General features: G+C 56.1%; 1 protein-coding gene across 5 annotated transcripts in view; it reads right to left on the reverse strand.

Annotated features, from left to right (window-relative positions):
- Positions 1 to 21,452, reverse strand: part of LOC147123861 (drebrin-like) — a 254,232-nt gene that overhangs the window by 99,135 nt on the left and 133,645 nt on the right. For 4 of the 5 annotated variants that reach the window (XM_085976437.1, XM_085976435.1, XM_085976434.1 and 1 more), the window contains exons 4-5: positions 12,570 to 12,644; positions 2,472 to 2,600 (exon numbers count right to left, since the gene is read on the reverse strand). In XM_085976437.1, coding sequence (XP_085832563.1) covers positions 2,472 to 2,600; positions 12,570 to 12,644 — 204 coding nt within the window. The remainder of the gene's footprint in view (positions 1 to 2,471; positions 2,601 to 12,569; positions 12,645 to 21,452) is intronic. The other variant, XM_085976439.1, reaches the window with a different exon arrangement.

The following is a 21,452-nucleotide window of genomic DNA, read 5'->3' on the forward strand; positions in this document are numbered from 1 at the left end:
CACCCTCTCCCACCCTCCGCCCCTCACCCTCATCCTCTCCCTCCCCGCCCCTCACCCTCTGCCTCACCCTCCATCCCTCACCCTCACCCTCTCCCTCCGCCCCTCACCCTCCGCCTCACCCTCCGCCCCTCACCCCTCACCCTCTCCCTCCGCCCCTCACCCTCACCCTCTCCCTCCGCCCCTCACCCTCCGCCCCCTCACCCCTCTCCCACCCTCCGCCCCTCACCCTCATCCTCTCCCTCCGCCCCTCACCCTCTGCCTCACCCTCCGCCCCTCACCCTCTGCCTCACCCTCCGCCCCTCACCCTCACCCCTCTCCCTCCGCCCCTCACCCTCGGCCTCACGCCTCACCCTCCGCCCCTCACCCTCCGCCTCACCCTCCGCCCCTCACCCTCACCCTCTCCCTCCGCCCCTCACCCTCTCCCTCCGCCCCTCACCCTCACCCTCTCCCTCCGCCCCTCACCCTCACCCTCTCCCTCCGCCCCTCACCCTCACCCTCTCCCTCCGCCCCTCACCCTCTGCCTCACCCTCCGCCCCCACCCTCACCCTCTCCCTCCGCCCCTCACCCTCTGCCTCACCCTCTGCCCCTCACCCTCCGCCTCACCCTCCGCCCCTCACCCTCTCCCTCCGCCCCTCACCCTCACCCTCTCCCTCCGCCCCTCACCCTCACCCTCTCCCTCCGCCCCTCACCCTCACCCTCTCCCTCCGCCCCTCACCCTCACCCTCTCCCTCCGCCCCTCACCCTCTGCCTCACCCTCCACCCCTCACCCTCACCCTCTCCCTCCGCCCCTCACCCTCTGCCTCACCCTCCGCCCCTCACCCTCACCCTCTCCCTCCGCCCCTCACCCTCTGCCTCACCCTCCGCCCCTCACCCTCATCCTCTCCCTCCGCCCCTCACCCTCTGCCTCACCCTCCGCCCCTCACCCTCATCCTCTCCCTCCGCCCCTCACCCTCTTCCTCTCCCTCCGCCCCTCACCCTCTGCCTCACCCTCCGCCCCTCACCCTCTGCCTCTCCCTCCGCCCCTCACCCTCACCCTCTCCCTCCGCCCCTCACCCTCTGCCTCACCCTCCGCCCCTCATCCTCACCCTCTCCCTCCGCCCCTCACCCTCACCCTCTCCCTCAGCCCCTCACCCTCACACTCTCCCTCCGCCCCTCACCCTCTGCCTCACCCTCCGCCCCTCACCCTCTGCCTCACCCTCCGCCCCTCACCCTCTCCCTCCGCCCCTCTACCTCTGCCTCACCCTCCGCCCCTCACCCTCATCCTCTCCCTCCGCCCCTCACCCTCTGCCTCTCCCTCCGCCCCTCACCCTCACCCTCTCCCTCCGCCCCTCAACCTCACCCTTTCCCTCCACCCCTCCCCCACCCCCTCCGCCCCTCACCCTCACCCTCTCCCTCCGCCCCTCAATCTCACCCTCTCACTCCATCCCTCACCCTTTCCCTCCACCCCTCCCCCTCCGCCCCTCACCCTCACCCTCACCCTTACCCATCGCTTCTCACCCTCAACCTCTCCCTCACCCTCTCCCTCTCACCCTCACCCTCTCCCTCCACCCTGTCAGCCTCTCCCTCCACCCTCTCACCCTCTCACTCCGCCCCTCACCCTCACTCACCCTCACCCTCTCTCACCCGCACCCTCACCCTCCACCCCTCACCCCCCTCTCGCCCTCTCACCCCCTCTCTCACCCTCGCCCCCTCCCTCACCCTCGCCCCCTCTCTCACCCTCGCCCCCTCACTCGCTGCTCTGAGGAGTTTGCTTCTCCTTTTGCTTGGACAGCAGCCAGACCATAATCGCGGTGCATGAATCGAGTGATTACAGACCATGGGCTCTCAGCATGGTGAAGGAACGTAGGATAAAGAATACTTGCCGAGACGGTGAGTCTGAGCCGAGCCGCCACAGTACGCTCAGAAGCACAGTGTCCTCGTGTCCGTGTCCTCGTGTCCGTGTCCTCATGTCCGTGTCCTCGTGTCCGTGTCACTCGTGTCCGTGTCCTCGTGTCCTCGTGCCCGTGTCCTCGTGTCCGTGTCCTCGTGTCCGTGTCACTCGTGTCCGTGCCCTCGTGTCCTCGTGTCCGTGTCCTCGTGCCCGTGTCCTCGTGTCCGTGTCACTCGTGTCCGTGCCCTCGTGTCCTCGTGTCCGTGTCCTCGTGTCCGTGTCCTCGTGTCCGTGTCCTCATGTCTGTGTCCTCGTGTCCGTGTCACTCGTGTCCGTGCCCCCGTGTCCTCGTGTCCGTGTCCTCGTGTCCGTGTCCTCGTGTCCGTGTCACTCGTATCCGTGTCCTCGTGTCCGTGTCACTCGTGTCCGTGTCCTCGTGTCTGTGTCCTCGTGTCCGTGTCCTCGTGTCCGTGTCATGTCCGTGTCACTCGTGTCCGTGTCCTCGTGTCCGTGTCCTCGTGTCTGTGTCCTCATGTCCATGTCACTCGTGTCCATGTCCTTGTGTCCGTGTCGCTCGCACCAACATGTCCATATTTCTTACCACTGGCTCGTCCACCTCTCTCCGTGCTCTGGCCAATCTCCGTCGAGTTGGTGCCTTTGCAATGATCTGTTCCATGGCTTGAGGACTGATATCTGCGAGTGTCTGCGCAGTGACAACAACATTCGCTTCCTGTTCAACAAGGAGATGAAATCAAACTGAATAGAACAGGCTATAAAATGCAGGCTGGAATGCACGTGAGTGACTGGAGGGGAGGGAAAGGGGAAGGACAGAAAGAGGGGAGAGGAATGTGAGGGAGAAAGTGACCTCGCAAAGCCTCTCCACCACCTACATCCTTCTTCTTAGGCAGTCCCTCGGAACCGAGGATGACTTGCTTCCACACTAAAAATGAGTTCTCAGGTGACTGATGAGTCCGATGTGGGACCTACATTCTCTGTCACAGGTGGGGCAGACGATGGTTGAAGGGGCGGGTGGGTGAGGTGCTTGGGTTGACATGGCCTCCTTTCGCTGCCTGCGCTTGGCGCTTGCACCACCTATAAGCCCAGTGATGGAACACTCTCCACTCACCAGCAGCCACAGCAACACTCGAGAAGCTCGACACCATCTAGGACAGAGCAGCCTGCTTGATTGGTACCGGTGAGACTGGACTCGGTATCCACCCCCAGCACTGGGGCTGCAGTGACTGATCTACTCACCAAGGTTAGTCCCCTGTGATCTCTGCCACCGAGAAGGACAAGAGCAACAGTGTCGAGGAAACACCGTGCGGACATGGCCATAAATCTGTCATCCCCGACCGAGCACTATCCGGGTAGACGTGCCACCACCGTATCAGGGCAACTAGGGATGGGCAATAAAAGCAGCCTTGCCATCGACGCCCACATCCCTAAACAAACAACAACTTCAATAATATTTCAGCAGAACTTCCTGTGAGAAAACAAGTGCAGACTCTTTAACCTCTCTCTGTGAGACCGCACCTTGAGTATTGTGTGCAGCTTTGGCCGCCTTATCTGAGGAAGGATGTTCTTGCCATGGAAGGAGTTCAGCGAAGATTCACCAGACTGATACCTGGGATGGCAGGAATGACGTATGAGGAGAGATTGGGTCGATTGGGCTTGTACTCGCTGGAGTTTAGAAGAATGAGAGGGGATCTCATTGAAACTTATAAAATTCTGGCAGGACTGGACAGACTAGATGCAGGAAGGATGTTCCCGATGGTTGGGGAGTCCAGAACCAGGGGTCACAGTCTAAAGATAAGGGGTAAGCCATTTAGGACAGAGATGAGGGGGAATTTCTTCACCCAGAGAGTGGTGAACCTGTGGAATTCTCTACCACAGAAGGCAGTAGAGGCCAATTCATTAAATATATTCAAGAAGGAGTTGGATATATTTCTTAAGGCTAAAGGGATCAAGGGATATGGGGAGAAGGCAGGGACAGGGTACTGAATTTGGATGATCAGCCATGATCTCATTGAATGGCGGAGCAGGCTCGAGGGGCCGAATGGCCTACTCCTGCTCCTATCTTCTATGTTTCTAAGTTTCTATGTTTCATTGGCCTGCAGCTCACCACTTTATTCATTGGTTGGCGGGATGTGTGCGCCATTGGCAAGGCTGCTTTTATTTCCAATTCCTAGTTGCCACGTTGCTGTGGGACTGGAGTCACCTGTAGGCCAGACCGGGTAAGGACAGCAGGTTCCTTTCCCGGTTGGATTTTCCCAACAATCTGTCAGTTTCACTGGAACCAGCCATAAATCAAAGGTTACTCTCAACCTCTGGACAAGTAGTCTAGTACCAGAACCACGGAACTCAGGCACTGCCCGCAATGCCTGAAGAACCAGTGCCCAGAACTGTACATAGTGCTCAAGGTGTGGGAGGACGCATGGATAAGGGAGGAGGTGAGGGAGGGATGGAGGGAGGGATGGAGGGGGAGGGAAGGATGGAGGGAGGGATGGAGGGGAGGGAGTGAAGGAGGGAGGAAGTGAAGGAGTGAGTGAAGGAGGGAGGTGGGGAGGGACAGAGAGATGGAGGGAGTGATGGAGGGGGAGGGAGGGATGGATGGAGGGGGAGGGAGGGAGGAGGGAGGGAGTGATGGAGGGGGAGGGAGGGATGAGGGAGGGAGAGAGTGGAGGGGAAGGGAGTGAAGGAGGGAGGGAGTGAAGGAGGAAGGAAGTGAAGGAGGGAGGAAGTGAAGGAGGGAGTTGGGGAGGGGAGGGATGGAGGGAGGGAAGTGGGGAGAAGGAAGGTGTTGTGTATGTAATATGTATGTTGCTTTAGACCTATGGCCAGGGCAGCACTACTTTGTAGGGCGTAGTGATACCGTAGTACCACCCCTGGCCATAGGGGTATAAATAGTACTGTGGGCACTGATCTCCCCTCAGTTCCCGTCTGTTGGTATGAAGTAAAGACCTACGTTGAATCTTCCAAGCTGTCTCTTCATTATTGAATTAAGTATAGACACATACTTTACACTGGCGACGAGTAACGTTCGAACTCACCAGTACACGGTGCAACAAAGCAACGGCAGCAGTACGGATAGAGAAGAGAGGCTTCTTACCAGCCAGCCTGCAGAGTCCAGCGGCGACCAAGAGAAATCGACCAACACTACAGGTACCAAAAAGAGCAGCAGCAACAGAGAGGGGCGCTCCAGCCACGGGGCAAAAGTCCAGGTAACTGAAATCCTTCCAGGGAACGGCTGCTGCAAGGAACGGGCAGGCGAGCTCGGGAATAAACTGAGCCACGAGGACTAACACGCCATCTAGTGGACAAAAGGGAATTTTTTTTTTCATCCAGCAGTAAAAAAAAACAGCGCGATCTACTGGACAAAAGGGGAAAAGTTTTTTTTAAACAGCGCCATCTAGTGGACAAAAGGGGAAAAGTTTTTTTTTCTCTTCAAAGTTTTTTTTCTCGAGGACTAGCACTCCACCTAGTGGACAAAAGGGGAAAAGTTTTTTTTTCTCTCTTCAAAGTTTTTTTCTCTTCACCAATTAAAAATGTCTAAAGACGGGTGGTTGGCACCATTTGTGGAGGACACAGAAGAATGGGAGGCCTATATCGAAAGGCATGAACTTTATTGCATAGTGAACAAGGTGGAAGATGATCAAAAGGTAGCAACCTTATTAAATTTCATGGGGCCAAAAACATACGGGCTGCTGAGAAATCTTCTTACTCCAGAAAAGCCAGCGGACAAAACGTACGCCCAAATTGTTGATACGTTAAGGGAACATTTAAACCCTAAGCCACCATTTATAGCGGAAAGGTACCGCTTCTACAGACGCGACCAAAGGAATGATGAGTCACAGGCAGCATATTTAGCTGAGCTCAGAAGGTTGTCCAAACATTGCCAGTTTGGAGCCATATTGACGGACGCAATCAGAGACAGATTTGTCTGTGGCATGTTAAATGAGAATACACGTAAACGGTTGCTAGCCAAGAAACAGCTCAGCCTAGATCAGGTGATTGAAATAGCATCGGTCCACGAAGCAGCAGCACAGGGTGCGGCTCAAATACGACAAAACACAACCAGCTATGACACCCATGAGGTGACACTTCACAAAGGTAAATGCTACCGTTGTGGCAAAACCACCCACGACCAAAGTAATTGTTGGTTTCGTGATAAAATATGCCGGCAGTGTGGTAAAAAGGGGCATATAGCGAAAGTTTGTCGGTCTGGTACGAAACCCAATCGTGGGGGCAATCCGAGCAGTACCAAGGCAAGGACAACAATACATAAGCTGTCTGACAGTAGCTCAGACGAGTCACAGGAAGGCACAACAGCAGAGCCTAAAGGTCTAGGATGTCTCAAGTTATATGGTGTAGACAAAACGGAGGACCACAGCACAATGTGGGTTAAAATGACGGTAGCAGGCGTCGAAGTTAATATGGAGCTAGACACGGGTTCAGCCCTATCAGTAATTAATGAACAAGATTATAACAGGCTGTTCAAAAGCATTCCCTTAAAGGATACGGAAATTAAATTTAAAACATATACTGGACAAAAAGTTTACCCGAAGGGAAAAATGCAAGTAACAGTTAAATACAACGGCACAAAAGTGCCAGGACTTTATTTATACGTCCTACCAAACGGTGGACCACCACTTTTGGGTAGGGAATGGATAAGAAAAATCCACTTCGGCTGGAAGTCGATACACGAGTTAAAAGTAGAGACCACCACGGATGATACAACCATTACAAGCAGGCTGTCGAAAATATTGGCAAAAACGCCAGAGGTGTTCCAACAAGGGCTGGGGACCTTAAAGGACATTAGAGCAAAAATAACCATTGCTCAAGGCGCAAACCCCAAGTTTTGTAAGGCCAGACCGGTGCCTTATGCCATTCGGCCAGCGGTGGAAGCAGAACTGGACGCCTTAGAGAGTGCAGGTGTCCTTACAAAGATTGAGTGGAGTGAGTGGGCCACGCCCATCGTCCCAGTTATAAAGAAATCTGCAAATAACACACCGGGGGAACCAAAGAAGGTTCGCATTTGCGGGGATTTTAAGATAACTATTAACCCAGTCCTGCACACGGTACAGTATCCGCTGCCGCGGATAGAGGACATATTCACATCGTTAGCTGGGGGTAGACACTTTACGAAGATTGACCTTTGTCAAGCTTATTTACAGATGGAGGTGGAGCAGGACTCGAAAAAGCTCCTAACGATTAACACACACAAGGGATTGTACCAGTACAATCGCCTGGTATTTGGTGTGGCGTCCGCCCCGGCAATATGGCAGAGGACCATGGAACAGGTCCTACAGGGCATTCCAGGAACGCAGTGCTACCTGGATGACATCCTGGTGACAGGACAAACGGATAACGACCACCTCGCTAACCTGGAGCAAGTACTTCTGCGGTTACAACAATACGGACTCAGGGCGAACAAGCAGAAATGTGAGTTTTTCCAGGAACGTATCTCATACTGTGGTCACATTATAGATAAGGAAGGCCTGCATAAGTCCCCGGAAAAGATCGAAGCAGTAGTGAAGGCCCCGCCCCCTGAGAATGTATCTCAGTTACGATCATTCTTAGGCCTTATAAACTATTACCATAAGTTCCTCCCGAACTTATCGTCCATTTTACATCCACTAAATTCATTGCTACAAAAGGGAGTCTCCTGGAATTGGGACGAAACGTGTGAGGCTGCTTTTAAAAAGGGTAAACAACTCATCACATCAAAGGAAGTGCTCGCACACTTTGACCCAAAAATGCCAATGAGGTTGGCATGTGACGCCTCCCCGTACGGTATAGGGGCAGTGTTGTCACACAAATTTCCCAACGGGACGGAGAGGCCAATAGCATTTGCCTCAAGGTCGTTAACTACAGCTGAAAGAAACTATGCGCAAATCGACAGGGAGGCCCTCAGTCTGGTGTGGGGTGTAAAAAAATTCCACCACTACCTGCATGGGCAACGTTTCATACTACTGACGGATCATCAACCGTTGGTGTCGATATTTAATCCAACAAAAGGGGTGCCCCTGATGACGGCCCAAAGGCTACAGAGATGGTCACTGTTCTTAGGAGCACACCAGTACCTTATCGAATATAAGGGTACCAAAGAGCATGGCAATGCGGATGGCCTGTCGCGGCTACCCTTGCCTACCGAGATCAAAGAGATAATACAGGACCCCGTTGAAATATATCATACGGCTGTTATGGAACACTTGCCCATCACCAGCCAATGTATCGAGCGGGAAACACGAAACGACCCAACTTTGGCAAGGGTTTACGAACTAACCGTGAAAGGCTGGCCGGCGCAGGGTGATGCATCATTGCCGGCGTTTTCAGCAAGGAAGGACCAGTTGTCCGTCTGCCGGGGCACATTGATGTGCAGAGCCAGGGTAGTGGTCCCTCAAAAATTACAACATAAAGTGTTGCAGGACTTACACGAAGGTCATCTGGGGGGTGTCAAAATGAAAAGCCTCGCCAGAGCCTACGTCTGGTGGCCCGGCATTGACAGGGACATTGAGGAAGTAGCAAAAGCGTGCCAAGGATGCCAGATAGTACAGAACGTACCACCACAAGCCCCACTACATCCGTGGGAGTGGCCCTCAACGCCGTGGCAAAGGATCCACGTGGACTTCGCTGGCCCCTTCCTGGATGCGATGTTCCTCATTGTAGTGGACGCCCATTCAAAATGGCCGGAAGTCATAAAGATGTCATCAACGACAGCCGAAAAGACGGTCACAGTCTTAAGGACCATTTTTGCCCGAAACGGGGTGCCCGAGCAAGTCTGTTCGGACAATGGGCCACAATTTGTGGCAGAAGAATTTCAAGCATTCCTAAAAAGGAATGGAGTGCGACATTATACGTCCGCACCATATCATCCGGCTACAAATGGGCTGGCAGAGCGATTTGTACAGACTTTTAAAAAGGCCATCAAGGCGATGGGGGAGGAAAGGTTGCCACTACAACACAAGGTGGACAACTTCCTATTCGCATACTGTAATGCTGCACATACGGTGACCAACCAGGCCCCCGCCGTCATGTTCTTTAATAGAAGGTTAAGGTCTCACCTTGAATTGCTTAAACCAAACATTCGGAGAGATGTGGAAAACCGAGTATTTCGTAGGGCCCCTGACAGACAGACACGGAGCTTCGAGGTGGGGCAGCAAGTGTTGGCCCGTGATTATAGGAAGGAAAAGTGGCGGTCTGGTACGATAAAGGCCCGCCAGGGACCCTTGATGTACACAGTTGAGACAGGGGAAGGCATAATAAGACGACATGCTGATCAACTTGTGGAGTCCAGAAACCCAACTGATCCACTACCTCAAACGTCTCAGCACATTATTACAGCGGAATCACAGCCCAGCTCGTCGTTACAGAGGCCTCAGGATGGCGAGGAGTTCAGCACTCCAGTGATCTCCACGGCACAGGATGTGCCATCAGACACCGATGAGTCCAGCGATGAAGGGGTGACGGAAGTACCGCCGCCTACACCGAGACCGACTAGAGAAAGACGTTATCCTAGTCGAGACAGGAGGCCTCCTCAGAGACTGAATCTATAACCTGTTTCTGCTTATATGTATATAAGTAGACAACTCTTGATGTAAATATGTTATGTAGATTGTGTTACCAAATGTTATTAGCCCTAGTTATGGGGCATCCATTGACTTAATTGCACGGGTACGTTTTAATCAAAAGGGGAGGAATGTTGTGTATGTAATATGTATGTTGCTTTAGACCTATGGCCAGGGCAGCACTACTTTGTAGGGCGTAGTGATACCGTAGTACCACCCCTGGCCATAGGGGTATAAATAGTACTGTGGGCACTGATTTCCCCTCAGTTCCCGCCTGTTGGTATGAAGTAAAGACCTACGTTGAATCTTCCAAGCTGTCTCTTCATTATTGAATTAAGTATAGACACATACTTTACAGAAGGGAGTTGGGAGGAAGTGGGGAGTGAGTGAGGGAGGGGGATGGGAGGGAGGGAGGGATGGAGGTATGGAGTGGTGAAGTGAGGGCGGAGGGAGGTGAGGAAGGAGAGAGAGGGAGAGATGGAGGGAGGGGGAGGAGAGGAACATAAGAACATAAGAAATAGGAGCAGGAGTAGGCCATTCGGTCCTTCGAGCCTGCTCCTCCATTCAATAAGATCATGGCTGATCATCGACCTCAGCTCCATATCCCTTGATGCGCTTACTAGTCAGAAATCTATCGACTTCTGTTTTGAATATACCCAATGACTGAGCCTCCACAGCCCTCTGGGGTAGAGAATTCCAACAATTCACCACCCTCTGGGTGAAGAAATTTCTTCTTATCTCAGTCCTGACACAAAGCTGGGGGGGAGGGTATGCTGTGAGGAGGATGTCGTGAAACTCCAGCACGATTTGGACAGGTTGGGTGATTGGGCAGAAACATGGCAAATGCACTATAATGTGGATAAATGTGAGGTTATCCACTTTGGTGGCAAAAACAGGAAGGCAGATTATTATTTGAATGGTAATAGATTGGGAGAAGGGGAAGTGCAAAGAGACCTGGGTGTCCTTGTACACCAGTCGCTGAAGGTAAGCATGCAGGTGCAGCAGGCGGTTAAGAAGGCAAATGGTATGTTGGCCTTCGTAGCAAGAGGGTTCGAGAACAAGAACAAGGGTGTCTTGCTGCAGTTGTACAGGGCCTTGGTGAGACCACACCTTGAGTATTGTGTGCAGTTTTGGTCGCCTTACCTGAGGAAGGACATTCTTGCCATGGAAGGAGTGCAGCGAAGATTCACCAGGCTGATACCTGGGATGGCAGGAATGACGTATGAGGAGAGATTGTGTCGATTGGGCTTATACTCACTGGAGTTTAGAAGATTGAGAGGGGATCTCATCGAAACCTATAAAATTCTGTCAGGCCTGGACAGACTAGATGCAGGAAGGATGTTTCTAATGGCCAGGGAGTCCAGAACCAGGGGTCATAGTCTAAGGATAAGGGGTAAGCCATTTAGGACTGAAATGAGGAGGAATTTCTTCACCCAGAGAGTGGTGAACCTGTGGAATTCTCTGCCACAGAGGGCGGTGGAGGCCAGTTCATTAAGTATATTCAAGAAAGAGTTGGATATATTTCTTAAGGCTAAAGGGATCAAGGGATATGGGGAGAAGGCAGGGACCGGGTACTGAATTTGGATGATCAGCCATGATCTCATTGAATGGCGGAGCAGGCTCGAAGGGCCGAATGGCCTACTCCTGCTCCTATCTTCTATGTATCTATGTATCTGAATGGCCTACCAATTATCCTGAGGTTGTGGCCCCTGGTTCTAGACTCCCCAGCCAAGGGAAACATTCTCCCAGCATCCACCCTATCAAGCCCTGTAATAATTTTGTATGCTTCAATGAGATCCCCTCTCATTCTTCTGAATTCAAGAGAATACAGGCCTAGTTTACTCAATCTCTTCTCATACGACAGTCCCGCCATCCCAGGAATCAACCTCATGAACCTTTGTTGCACTCCCTCTATGGCAAGTATATCCTTCCTTAGGTAAGGCGACCAAAATTGTACACAGTACTCCAGGTGTGGTCTCACCAAGGCCCTATATAATTGGAGTAAGACTTCTTTACTCCTATACTCAAATCCTCTGGTAATGAAGGCCAGCAAACCATTTGCCTTCCTAATGGCTTGCTGCACCTGCACATTCACTTTCAGTGACTCATGTACAAGGACACCCAGGGTCCCTTTGAGCATCTGCATTCCCCAACCTTTCACCATTTAGAAAATACTCTGCCTTTCTGTTTCTTCTACCAAAGTGGATAACTTCACATTTATCCACATTATATTCCATCTGCCATGTTCTCGCCCACTCACTGAGCCTGTCGAGATCCCCTTGAAGCCTCTTCACGTTCTCTTCACAACTGACACTGCCACCTAGCTTTGTATCATCAGCAAATTTGGAAATGTTACATTTAGTCCCCTCATCCAAATCATTGATATAGATTGTGAATAGCTGGGGCCCAAGCACCGATCCTTGCAGTACCCCACTAGTCACAGCCTGCCATCCTGAAAAAGACCCGTTTATCCCTACTCTTTGTTTTCTGTCTGTTAACCAATTCTCAATCCATGCTAGTATATTACCCCCAATTCCATGTGCCCTAATTTTGTTCACCAACCTCTTGTGTGGGACCTTATCGAAGGCCTTCTGAAAATCCAGATACACCACATCTACCGGTTCCCCTTTGTCTACTCCACTAATTACATCCTCAAAGAACTCCAGGAGGAGGGATGGAGGTGGCGAGGGGGAGAGGGATGGGATGGGGAGAGTGGGGAGGGAGGGGAGTGAGGAGAGGGGGATGCTGCACTCCGTTGCACAGGACAGCGCTCAGTCGGAGCGATGGGTGGGGAATGGCGTCCGAGGTTGTGCCAATGGTGTCCTGCTGTTGAGAAGGTTCAGTGACGGTCATGGGATCTGGATCGGGACCTGGAGCCCAATACAGAGATGAGCTGATGTGGGCCAAGACGGCCTGAGACTCTGGTGCCGTGGGGGTGCAGGAGGGCGAGCTTGCTGAGGCTACACTGCCTGCTTTAGGACAGGTCGGATTGGACAGTGGCATGGAGGAGAGGTGGAGTGGTCAAAGATCAGGTTTCATAGGTCAGACTAAGGTCAAGGAGGGAAACCAGACTGACAGGGTGGGGGGTGGAGAGGAGAGGAGAGGATGGAACTGGGGGACGTTGCCCTTACCTTAAAAAATGTCCTGATGGCTGGAAGGTGTTTGGCGCAATCCTGTTGCCGTGATAACTCCACGTTCTCACCGACCTGAGGATCAGAGTCACCCATTACACCACAACAACAACAACATGCATTTACATAGCGCCTTTAATGTAGTAAAACGTCCCAAGGCACTTCACATGAGCAAAATTTGACACCGAGTCACATAAGGAGATATTAGGGCAAATGGTCAAAGAGGTAGGTTTTAAGGAGCATCTTAAAGGAGGAAGGAGGGGTAGAGAGGCGGAGAGGTTTAGGGAGGGAATTCCAGAGCTTAGGGTCTTGGGAGCTGAAGGCACGGCCGCCAATGGTGGAGCGATTATAATCAGGGATGCTCAAGTGGGCAGAATTGAAGGAGCGCAGAGATCTCTGAGGTTTGTAGGCAATGTTCTCTGTAATTTATTTTTGGGTGCGTGGGCCCTTTAAGTGGCTGCGCGGCTCTTTAAATTTTTCGTGCATGCACAATTATTTCCATTGAAAAGCCAGTGAGGGGCCTCGCGGGACCCCCAGACCACTGCGTGGCCCTGCAGCTCAGCAGGAACGTTGGTTGTAGGGGCTGGAGGAGGTTACAGAGATAGGGAGGGGCGAGGCCATGGAGGGATTTGAAAACAAATATAAGAACATAAAAATTAGGAGCAGGAGTCGGCCTTTCGGCCCTTTGAGCCTGCTCCGCCATTCAATAAGATCATGGCTGATCTTCTACCTCATCTCCACCTTCCTGCACTATCCCCATATCCCTTGATTCCCTTAATATTCAAAAATCTATCGATCTCTGTCTTGAATACACTCAACGACTGAGCCTCCACAGCCCTCTGGGGTAGAGAATTCCAAAGATTCCCCACCCTCTGAGAGAAACAATTTCTCCTCATCTCAGTCCTAAATGTTCGACCCCTTATTCTGAGACTGTGACCCCTGGTTCTAGACTCCCCAGCCAGGGGAAACATCCTCCCTGCATCTACCCTGTCAAGCCCTGTAAGAATTGTGTATGTTTCAATGAGATCACCTCCCATTCTTCTAAACTCTAGAGAATATAGGCTTAGTCTACTCAATCTGTCCTCATAGGACAATCCCCCATCCCAGGAACCAGTCTGGTGAACCTTCGTTGCACTCCCTCTATGGCAAGTATATCCTTCCTTAGGTAAGGAGACCAAAACTGTCCACAGTACTCCAGGTGTGGTCTCACCAGGGCGCTATATAATTGCAGTAAGACGTCTTTACTCTTATACTCAAATCCTCTTGTAATAAAGGCCAACATACCATTTGCTTTCCTAATTGCTTGCTGTACCTGCATGTTAACTTTCAGTGATTCGTGCACAAGGACACCCAGGTCCCTCTGACACCAACATTTCCCAATCTCTCTCCATTTAAAAAATACTCTGCTTTTCTATTTTTCTGACCAAAGTGGATAACTTCACATTTCTCCAGATTATATTCCATTCCATCTGCCACGTCCTTGCCCACTCACATAACCTGTCCAAATCCCTTTGCAGCCTCTTTGCATCCTCCTCACAGCTTACTTTCCCACCTAGCTTTGTATCGTCAGCAAACTTGGATACATTACACAAGGATGAGAATTTTAAAGTCAAGGTGTTGCAGGAATGGGAGCCAATGTAGGTCAGCGAGCACAGGGGTAATGGGCGAACGGGACTTGGTGCGAGTGAGGACACGGGTCAGCGAGCACAGGGGGTGATGGGCGAACGGGACTTGGTGCGAGTGAGGACACGGGGCAGCGAGCACAGGGGTAATGGGTGAACGGGACTCGGTGCGAGTTAGGACACGGGTCAGCGAGCACAGGGGTAATGGGCGAACGGGACTTGGTGCGAGTGAGGACAGGGGTCAGCGAGCACAGGGGTAATGGGTGAACGGGACTTGGTGCGAGTGAGGACACGGGTCAGCGAGCACAGGGGGTAATGGGTGAACGGGACTTGGTGCGAGTGAGGACAAGGGTCAGCGAGCACAGGGGGTAATGGGTGAACGGGACTTGGTGCGAGTGAGGACACGGGTCAGCGAGCACAGGGGGTAATGGGTGAACGGGACTTGGTGCGAGTGAGGACACGGGGCAGCGAGCACAGGGGTAATGGGCGAACGGGACTTGGTGCGAGTGAGGACACGGGTCAGCGAGCACAGGGGGTGATGGGCGAACGGGACTTGGTGCGAGTGAGGACATGGGGCAGCGAGCACAGGGGTAATGGGCAAACGGGACTTGGTGCGAGTGAGGACACGGGTCAGCGAGCACAGGGGTAATGGGCGAACGGGACTTGGTGCGAGTGAGGACACGGGGCAGCGAGCACAGGGCTAATGGGCGAACGGGACTTGGTGCGAGTGAGGACACGGGTCAGCGAGCACAGGGGTAATGGGCGAACGGGACTTGGTGCGAGTGAGGACACGGGTCAGCAAGCACAGGGGTAATGGGTGAACGGGACTTGGTGCGAGTTAGGACACGGATCAGCGAGCACAGGGGTAATGGGCGAACGGGACTTGGTGCGAGTGAGGACACGGGGCAGCGAGCACAGGGGTAATGGGTGAACGGGACTTGGTGCGAGTTAGGACACGGATCAGCGAGCACAGGGGTAATGGGCGAACGGGACTTGGTGCGAGTGAGGACACGGGTCAGCGAGCACAGGGGGTAATGGGTGAACGGGACTTGGTGCGAGTGAGGACACGGGGCAGCGAGCACAGGGGTAATGGGCGAACGGGACTTGGTGCGAGTGAGGACACGGGTCAGCGAGCACAGGGGGTGATGGTGCGAACGGGACTTGGTGCGAGTGAGGACATGGGGCAGCGAGCACAGGGGTAATGGGCAAACGGGACTTGGTGCGAGTGAGGACACGGGTCAGCGAGCACAGGGGGTAATGGGCGAACGGGACTTGGTGCGAGTGAGGACACGGGGCAGCGAGCACAGGGCTAATGGGCGAACGGGACTTGGTGCGAGTGAGGACACGGGTCAGCGAGCACAGGGGTAATGGGCGAACGGGACTTGGTGCGAGTGAGGACACGGGTCAGCAAGCACAGGGGTAATGGGCGAACGGGACTTGGTGCGAGTGAGGACAGGGGGCAGCGAGCACAGGGGTAATGGGCGAACGGGACTTGGTGCGAGTGAGGACACGGGGCAGCGAGCACAGGGGTAATGGGCGAACGGGACTTGGTGCGAGTGAGGACAGGGGGCAGCGAGCACAGGGGTAATGGGCGAACGGGACTTGGTGCGAGTGAGGACACGGGGCAGCGAGCACAGGGGTAATGGGCGAACGGGACTTGGTGCGAGTGAGGACACGGGGCAGCGAGCACAGGGGTAATGGGCGAACGGGACTTGGTGCGAGTGAGGACACGGGTCAGCGAGCACAGGGGTAATGGGCGAACGGGACTTGGTGCGAGTGAGGACACGGGGCAGCGAGCACAGGGGTAATGGGCGAACGGGATTGGTGCGAGTGAGGACACGGGTCAGCGAGCAAAGGGGTAATGGGCGAACGGGACTTGGTGCGAGTGAGGACACGGGGCAGCGAGCACAGGGGTAATGGGCGAACGGGACTTGGTGCGAGTGAGGACACGGGGCAGCGAGCACAGGGGTAATGGGCGAACGGGATTGGTGCGAGTGAGGACATGGGTCAGCGAGCACAGGGGTAATGGGCGAACGGGATTGGTGCGAGTGAGGACACGGGTCAGCGAGCACAGGGGTAATGGGCGAACGGGACTTGGTGCGAGTGAGGACACGGGTCAGCGAGCACAGAGGTAATGGGCGAACGGGACTTGGTGCGAGTGAGGACACGGGGCAGCGAGCACAGGGGTAATGGGCGAACGGGACTTGGTGCGAGTGAGGACACGGGACAGCGAGCACAGGGGTAATGGGCGAACAGGATTGGTGCGAGTGAGGACACGGGTCAGCGAGCACAGGGGTAATGGGCGAACGGAACTTGGTGCGAGTGAGGACACGGGTCAGCGAGCACAGGGGGTGATGGGCGAACGGGACTTGGTGCGAGTGAGGTCACGGGGCTGCAAGCACAGGGCAAATGGGCGAACGGGACTTGGTGCGAGTGAGGACACGGGTCAGCGAGCACAGGGGTAATGGGCGAACGGGACTTGGTGCGAGTGAGGACACGGGGCAGCGAGCACAGGGGTAATGGGCGAACGGGACTTGGTGCGAGTGAGGACACGGGGCAGCGAGCACAGGGGTAATGGGCGAACGGGACTTGGTGCGAGTGAGGACACGGGTCAGCGAGCACAGGGGTAATGGGCGAACGGGACTTGGTGCGAGTGAGGACACGGGTCAACGAGCACAGGGGTAATGGGCGAACGGGACTTGGTGCGAATGAGGACACGGGGCAGCGAGCACAGGGGTAATGGGCGAACGGGACTTGGTGCGAGTGAGGACACGGGGCAGCGAGCACAGGGGTAATGGGCGAACGGGATTGGTGCGAGTGAGGACACGGGTCAGCGAGCACAGGGGTAATGGGCGAACGGGATTGGTGCGAGTGAGGACACGGGTCAGCGAGCACAGGGGTAATGGGCGAACGGGATTGGTGCGAGTGAGGACACGGATCAGCGAGCACAGGGGTAATGGGCGAACGGGATTGGTGCGAGTGAGGACACGGGTCAGCGAGCACAGGGGTAATGGGCGAACGGGATTGGTGCGAGTGAGGACACGGGTCAGCGAGCACAGGGGTAATGGGCGAACGGGACTTGGTGCGAGTGAGGACACGGGGCAGCGAGCACAGGGGTAATGGGCGAACGGGATTGGTGCGAGTGAGGACACGGGTCAGCGAGCACAGGGGTAATGGGCGAACGGGACTTGGTGCGAGTGAGGACACGGGTCAGTGAGCACAGGGGTAATGGGCGAACGGGACTTGGTGCGAGTGAGGACACGGGGCAGCGAGCACAGGGGTAATGGGCGAACGGGACTTGGTGCGAGTGAGGACACGGGGCAGCGAGCACAGCGGTAATGGGCGAACGGGACTTGGTGCGAGTGAGGACACGGGGCAGCGAGCACAGGGGTAATGGGAGAACGGGATTGGTGCGAGTGAGGACACGGGTCAGCGAGCACAGGGGTAATGGGCGAACGGGATTGGTGCGAGTGAGGGCACGGGTCAGCGAGCACAGGGGTAATGGGTGAACGGGACTTGGTGCGAGTGAGGACACGGGGCAGCGAGCACAGGGGTAATGGGCGAACGGGACTTGGTGCGAGTGAGGACACGGGTCAGCGAGCACAGGGGGTGATGGGCGAACGGGACTTGGTGCGAGTGAGGACACGGGGCAGCGAGCACAGGGCTAATGGGCGAACGGGACTTGGTGCGAGTGAGGACACGGGTCAGCGAGCACAGGGGTAATGGGCGAACGGGACCTGGTGCGAGTGAGGACACGGGTCAGCAAGCACAGGGGTAATGGGCGAACGGGACTTGGTGCGAGTGAGGACACGGGGCAGCGAGCACAGGGGTAATGGGCGAACGGGACTTGGTGCGAGTGAGGACACGGGGCAGCGAGCACAGGGGTAATGGGCGAACGGGACTTGGTGCGAGTGAGGACACGGGGCAGCGAGCACAGGGGTAATGGGCGAACGGGACTTGGTGCGAGTGAGGACACGGGTCAGCGAGCACAGGGGTAATGGGCGAACGGGACTTGGTGCGAGTGAGGACACGGGGCAGCGAGCACAGGGGTAATGGGCGAACGGGATTGGTGCGAGTGAGGACACGGGTCAGCGAGCACAGGGGTAATGGGCGAACGGGATTGGTGCGAGTGAGGACACGGGTCAGCGAGCACAGGGGTAATGGGTGAACGGGACTTGGTGCGAGTGAGGACACGGGTCAGCGAGCACAGGGGTAATGGGCGAACGGGACTTGGTGCGAGTGAGGACACGGGTCAGTGAGCACAGGGGTTATGGGCGAACGGGACTCGGTGCGAGTGAGGACACGGGTCAGCGAGCACAGGGGTAATGGGCGAACGGGACTCGGTGCGAGTGAGGACACGGGTCAGCGAGCACAGGGGTAATGGGCGAAAGGGACTCGGTGCGAGTGAGGACACGGGTCAGCGAGCACAGGGGTAATGGGCGAACGGGACTCGGTGCGAGTGAGGACACGGGTCAGCGAGCACAGGGGTAATGGGCGAACGGGACTTGGTGCGAGTGAGGACACGGGTCAGCGAGCACAGGGGGTGATGGGCGAACGGGACTTGGTGCGAGTGAGGACACGGGGCAGCGAGCACAGGGCTAATGGGCGAACGGGACTTGGTGCGAGTGAGGACACGGGTCAGCGAGCACAGGGGTAATGGGCGAATGGGACTTGGTGCGAGTGAGGACACGGGTCAGCAAGCACAGGGGTAATGGGCGAACGGGACTTGGTGCGAGTGAGGACACGGGGCAGCGAGCACAGCGGTAATGGGCGAACGGGACTTGGTGCGAGTGAGGACACGGGGCAGCGAGCACAGGGGTAATGGGCGAACGGGATTGGTGCGAGTGAGGACACGGGTCAGCGAGCACAGGGGTAATGGGCGAACGGGATTGGTGCGAGTGAGGGCACGGGTCAGCGAGCACAGGGGTAATGGGTGAACGGGACTTGCTGCGAGCGAGGACACGGGTCAGCGAGCACAGGGGTAATGGGCGAACGGGACTTGGTGCGAGTGAGGACACGGGTCAGCAAGCACGGGGTAATGGGCGAACGGGACTTGGTGCGAGTGAGGACACGGGGCAGCGAGCAAAGGGGTAATGGGCGAACGGGACTTGGTGCGAGTGAGGACACGGGGCAGCGAGCACAGGGGTAATGGGCGAACGGGACTTGGTGCGAGTGAGGACACGGGGCAGCGAGCACAGGGGTAATGGGCGAACGGGACTTGGTGCGAGTGAGGACACTGGTCAGCGAGCACAGGGGTAATGGGCGAACGGGACTTGGTGCGAGTGAGGACACGGGGCAGCGAGCACAGGGGTAATGGGCGAACGGGACTTGGTGCGAGTGAGGACACGGGGCAGCGAGCACAGGGGTAATGGGCGAACGGGATTGGTGCGAGTGAGGACACGGGTCAGCGAGCACAGGGGTAATGGGCGAACGGGACTTGGTGCGAGTGAGGACACTGGGCAGCGAGCACAGGGGTAATGGGCGAACGGGACTTGGTGCGAGTGAGGACACGGGGCAGCGAGCACAGGGGTAATGGGCGAACGGGATTGGTGCGAGTGAGGACAGGGGTCAGCGAGCACAGGGGTAATGGGCGAACGGGATTGGTGCGAGTGAGGACACGGGTCAGCGAGCACAGGGGTAATGGGCGAACGGGACTTGGTGCGAGTGAGGATACGGGGCAGCGAGCACAGGGGTAATGGGCGAACGGGATTGGTGCGAGTGAGGACACGGGTCAGCGAGCACAGGGGCAATGGGCGAACGGGACTTGGTGCGAGTGAGGACACGGGGCAGTGAGCACAGGGGTAATGGGCGAACGGGATTGGTGCGAGTGAGGACACGGGTCAGCGAGCACAGGGGTAATGGGCGAACGGGACTTGGTGCGAGTGAGGACACGGGTCAGTGAGCACAGGCGTAATGGGCGAACGGGACTTGGTGCGAGTGAGGACACGGGGCAGCGAGCACAGGGGTAATGGGCGAACGGGACTCGGTGCGAGTGAGGACACGGGGCAGCGAGTACAGGGGTAATGGGCGAACGGGACTCGGTGTGAGTTAGGACACGGGTCAGCGAGCACAGGGGTAATGGGCGAACGGGACTCGGTGCGAGTGAGGACACGGGTCAGCGAGCACAGGGGTAATGGGCGAACGGGACTCGGTGTGAGTGAGGACACGGGTCAGCGAGCACAGGGGTAATGGGCGAAAGGGACTTGGTGCGAGTGAGGACACGGGTCAGCGAGCACAGGGGTAATGGGCGAACGGGACTCGGTGCGAGTGAGGACACGGGTCAGCGAGCACAGGGGGTGATGGGCGAACGGGACTTGGTGCGAGTGAGGACACGGGGCAGCGAGCACAAGGATAATGGGTGAACGGGACTTGGTGCGAGTTAGGACACGGGTCAGCGAGCACAGGGGTAATGGGCGAACGGGACTTGGTGCGAGTGAGGACACGGGTCAGCGAGCACAGGGGTAATGGGTGAACGGGACTTGGTGCGAGTGAGGACACGGGGCAGCGAGCACAGGGGTAATGGGCGAACGGGACTTGGTGCGAGTGAGGACACGGGTCAGCGAGCACAGGGGGTGATGGGCGAACGGGACTTGGTGCGAGTGAGGACACGGGGCAGCGAGCACAGGGCTAATGGGCGAACGGGACTGGATGCGAGTGAGGACATGGGTCAGCGAGCACAGGGGTAATGGGCGAACGGGATTGGTGCGAGTGAGGACACGGGTCAGCGAGCACAGGGGTAATGGGCGAACGGGATTGGTGCGAGTGAGGACATGGGTCAGCGAGCACAGGGGTAATGGGCGAAAGGGACTCGGTGCGAGTGAGGACACGGGTCAGCGAGCACAGGGGTAATGGGCGAACTGGACTCGGTGCGAGTGAGGACACGGGTCAGCGAGCACAGGGGTAATGGGCGAACAGGATTGGTGCGAGTGAGGGCACGGGTCAGCGAGCACAGGGGTAATGGGTGAACGGGACTTGCTGCGAGCGAGGACACGGGTCAGCGAGCACAGGGGTAATGGGTGAACGGGACTTGGTGCGAGTGAGGACACGGGGCAGCGAGCACAGGGGTAATGGGCGAACGGGACTTGGTGCGAGTGAGGACACGGGTCAGCGAGCACAGGGGGTGATGGGCGAACGGGACTTGGTGCGAGTGAGGACACGGGGCAGCGAGCACAGGGCTAATGGGCGAACGGGACTTGGTGCGAGTGAGGACACATGTCAGCGAGCACAGGGGTAATGGGCGAACGGGACTTGGTGCGAGTGT

The sequence above is a fragment of the Somniosus microcephalus genome, chromosome 2 (genome assembly GCF_052327205.1).
Source record: "Somniosus microcephalus isolate GS21.2 chromosome 2, FLI_Smic_1.0, whole genome shotgun sequence".
NCBI lineage: Eukaryota > Metazoa > Chordata > Chondrichthyes > Squaliformes > Somniosidae > Somniosus > Somniosus microcephalus.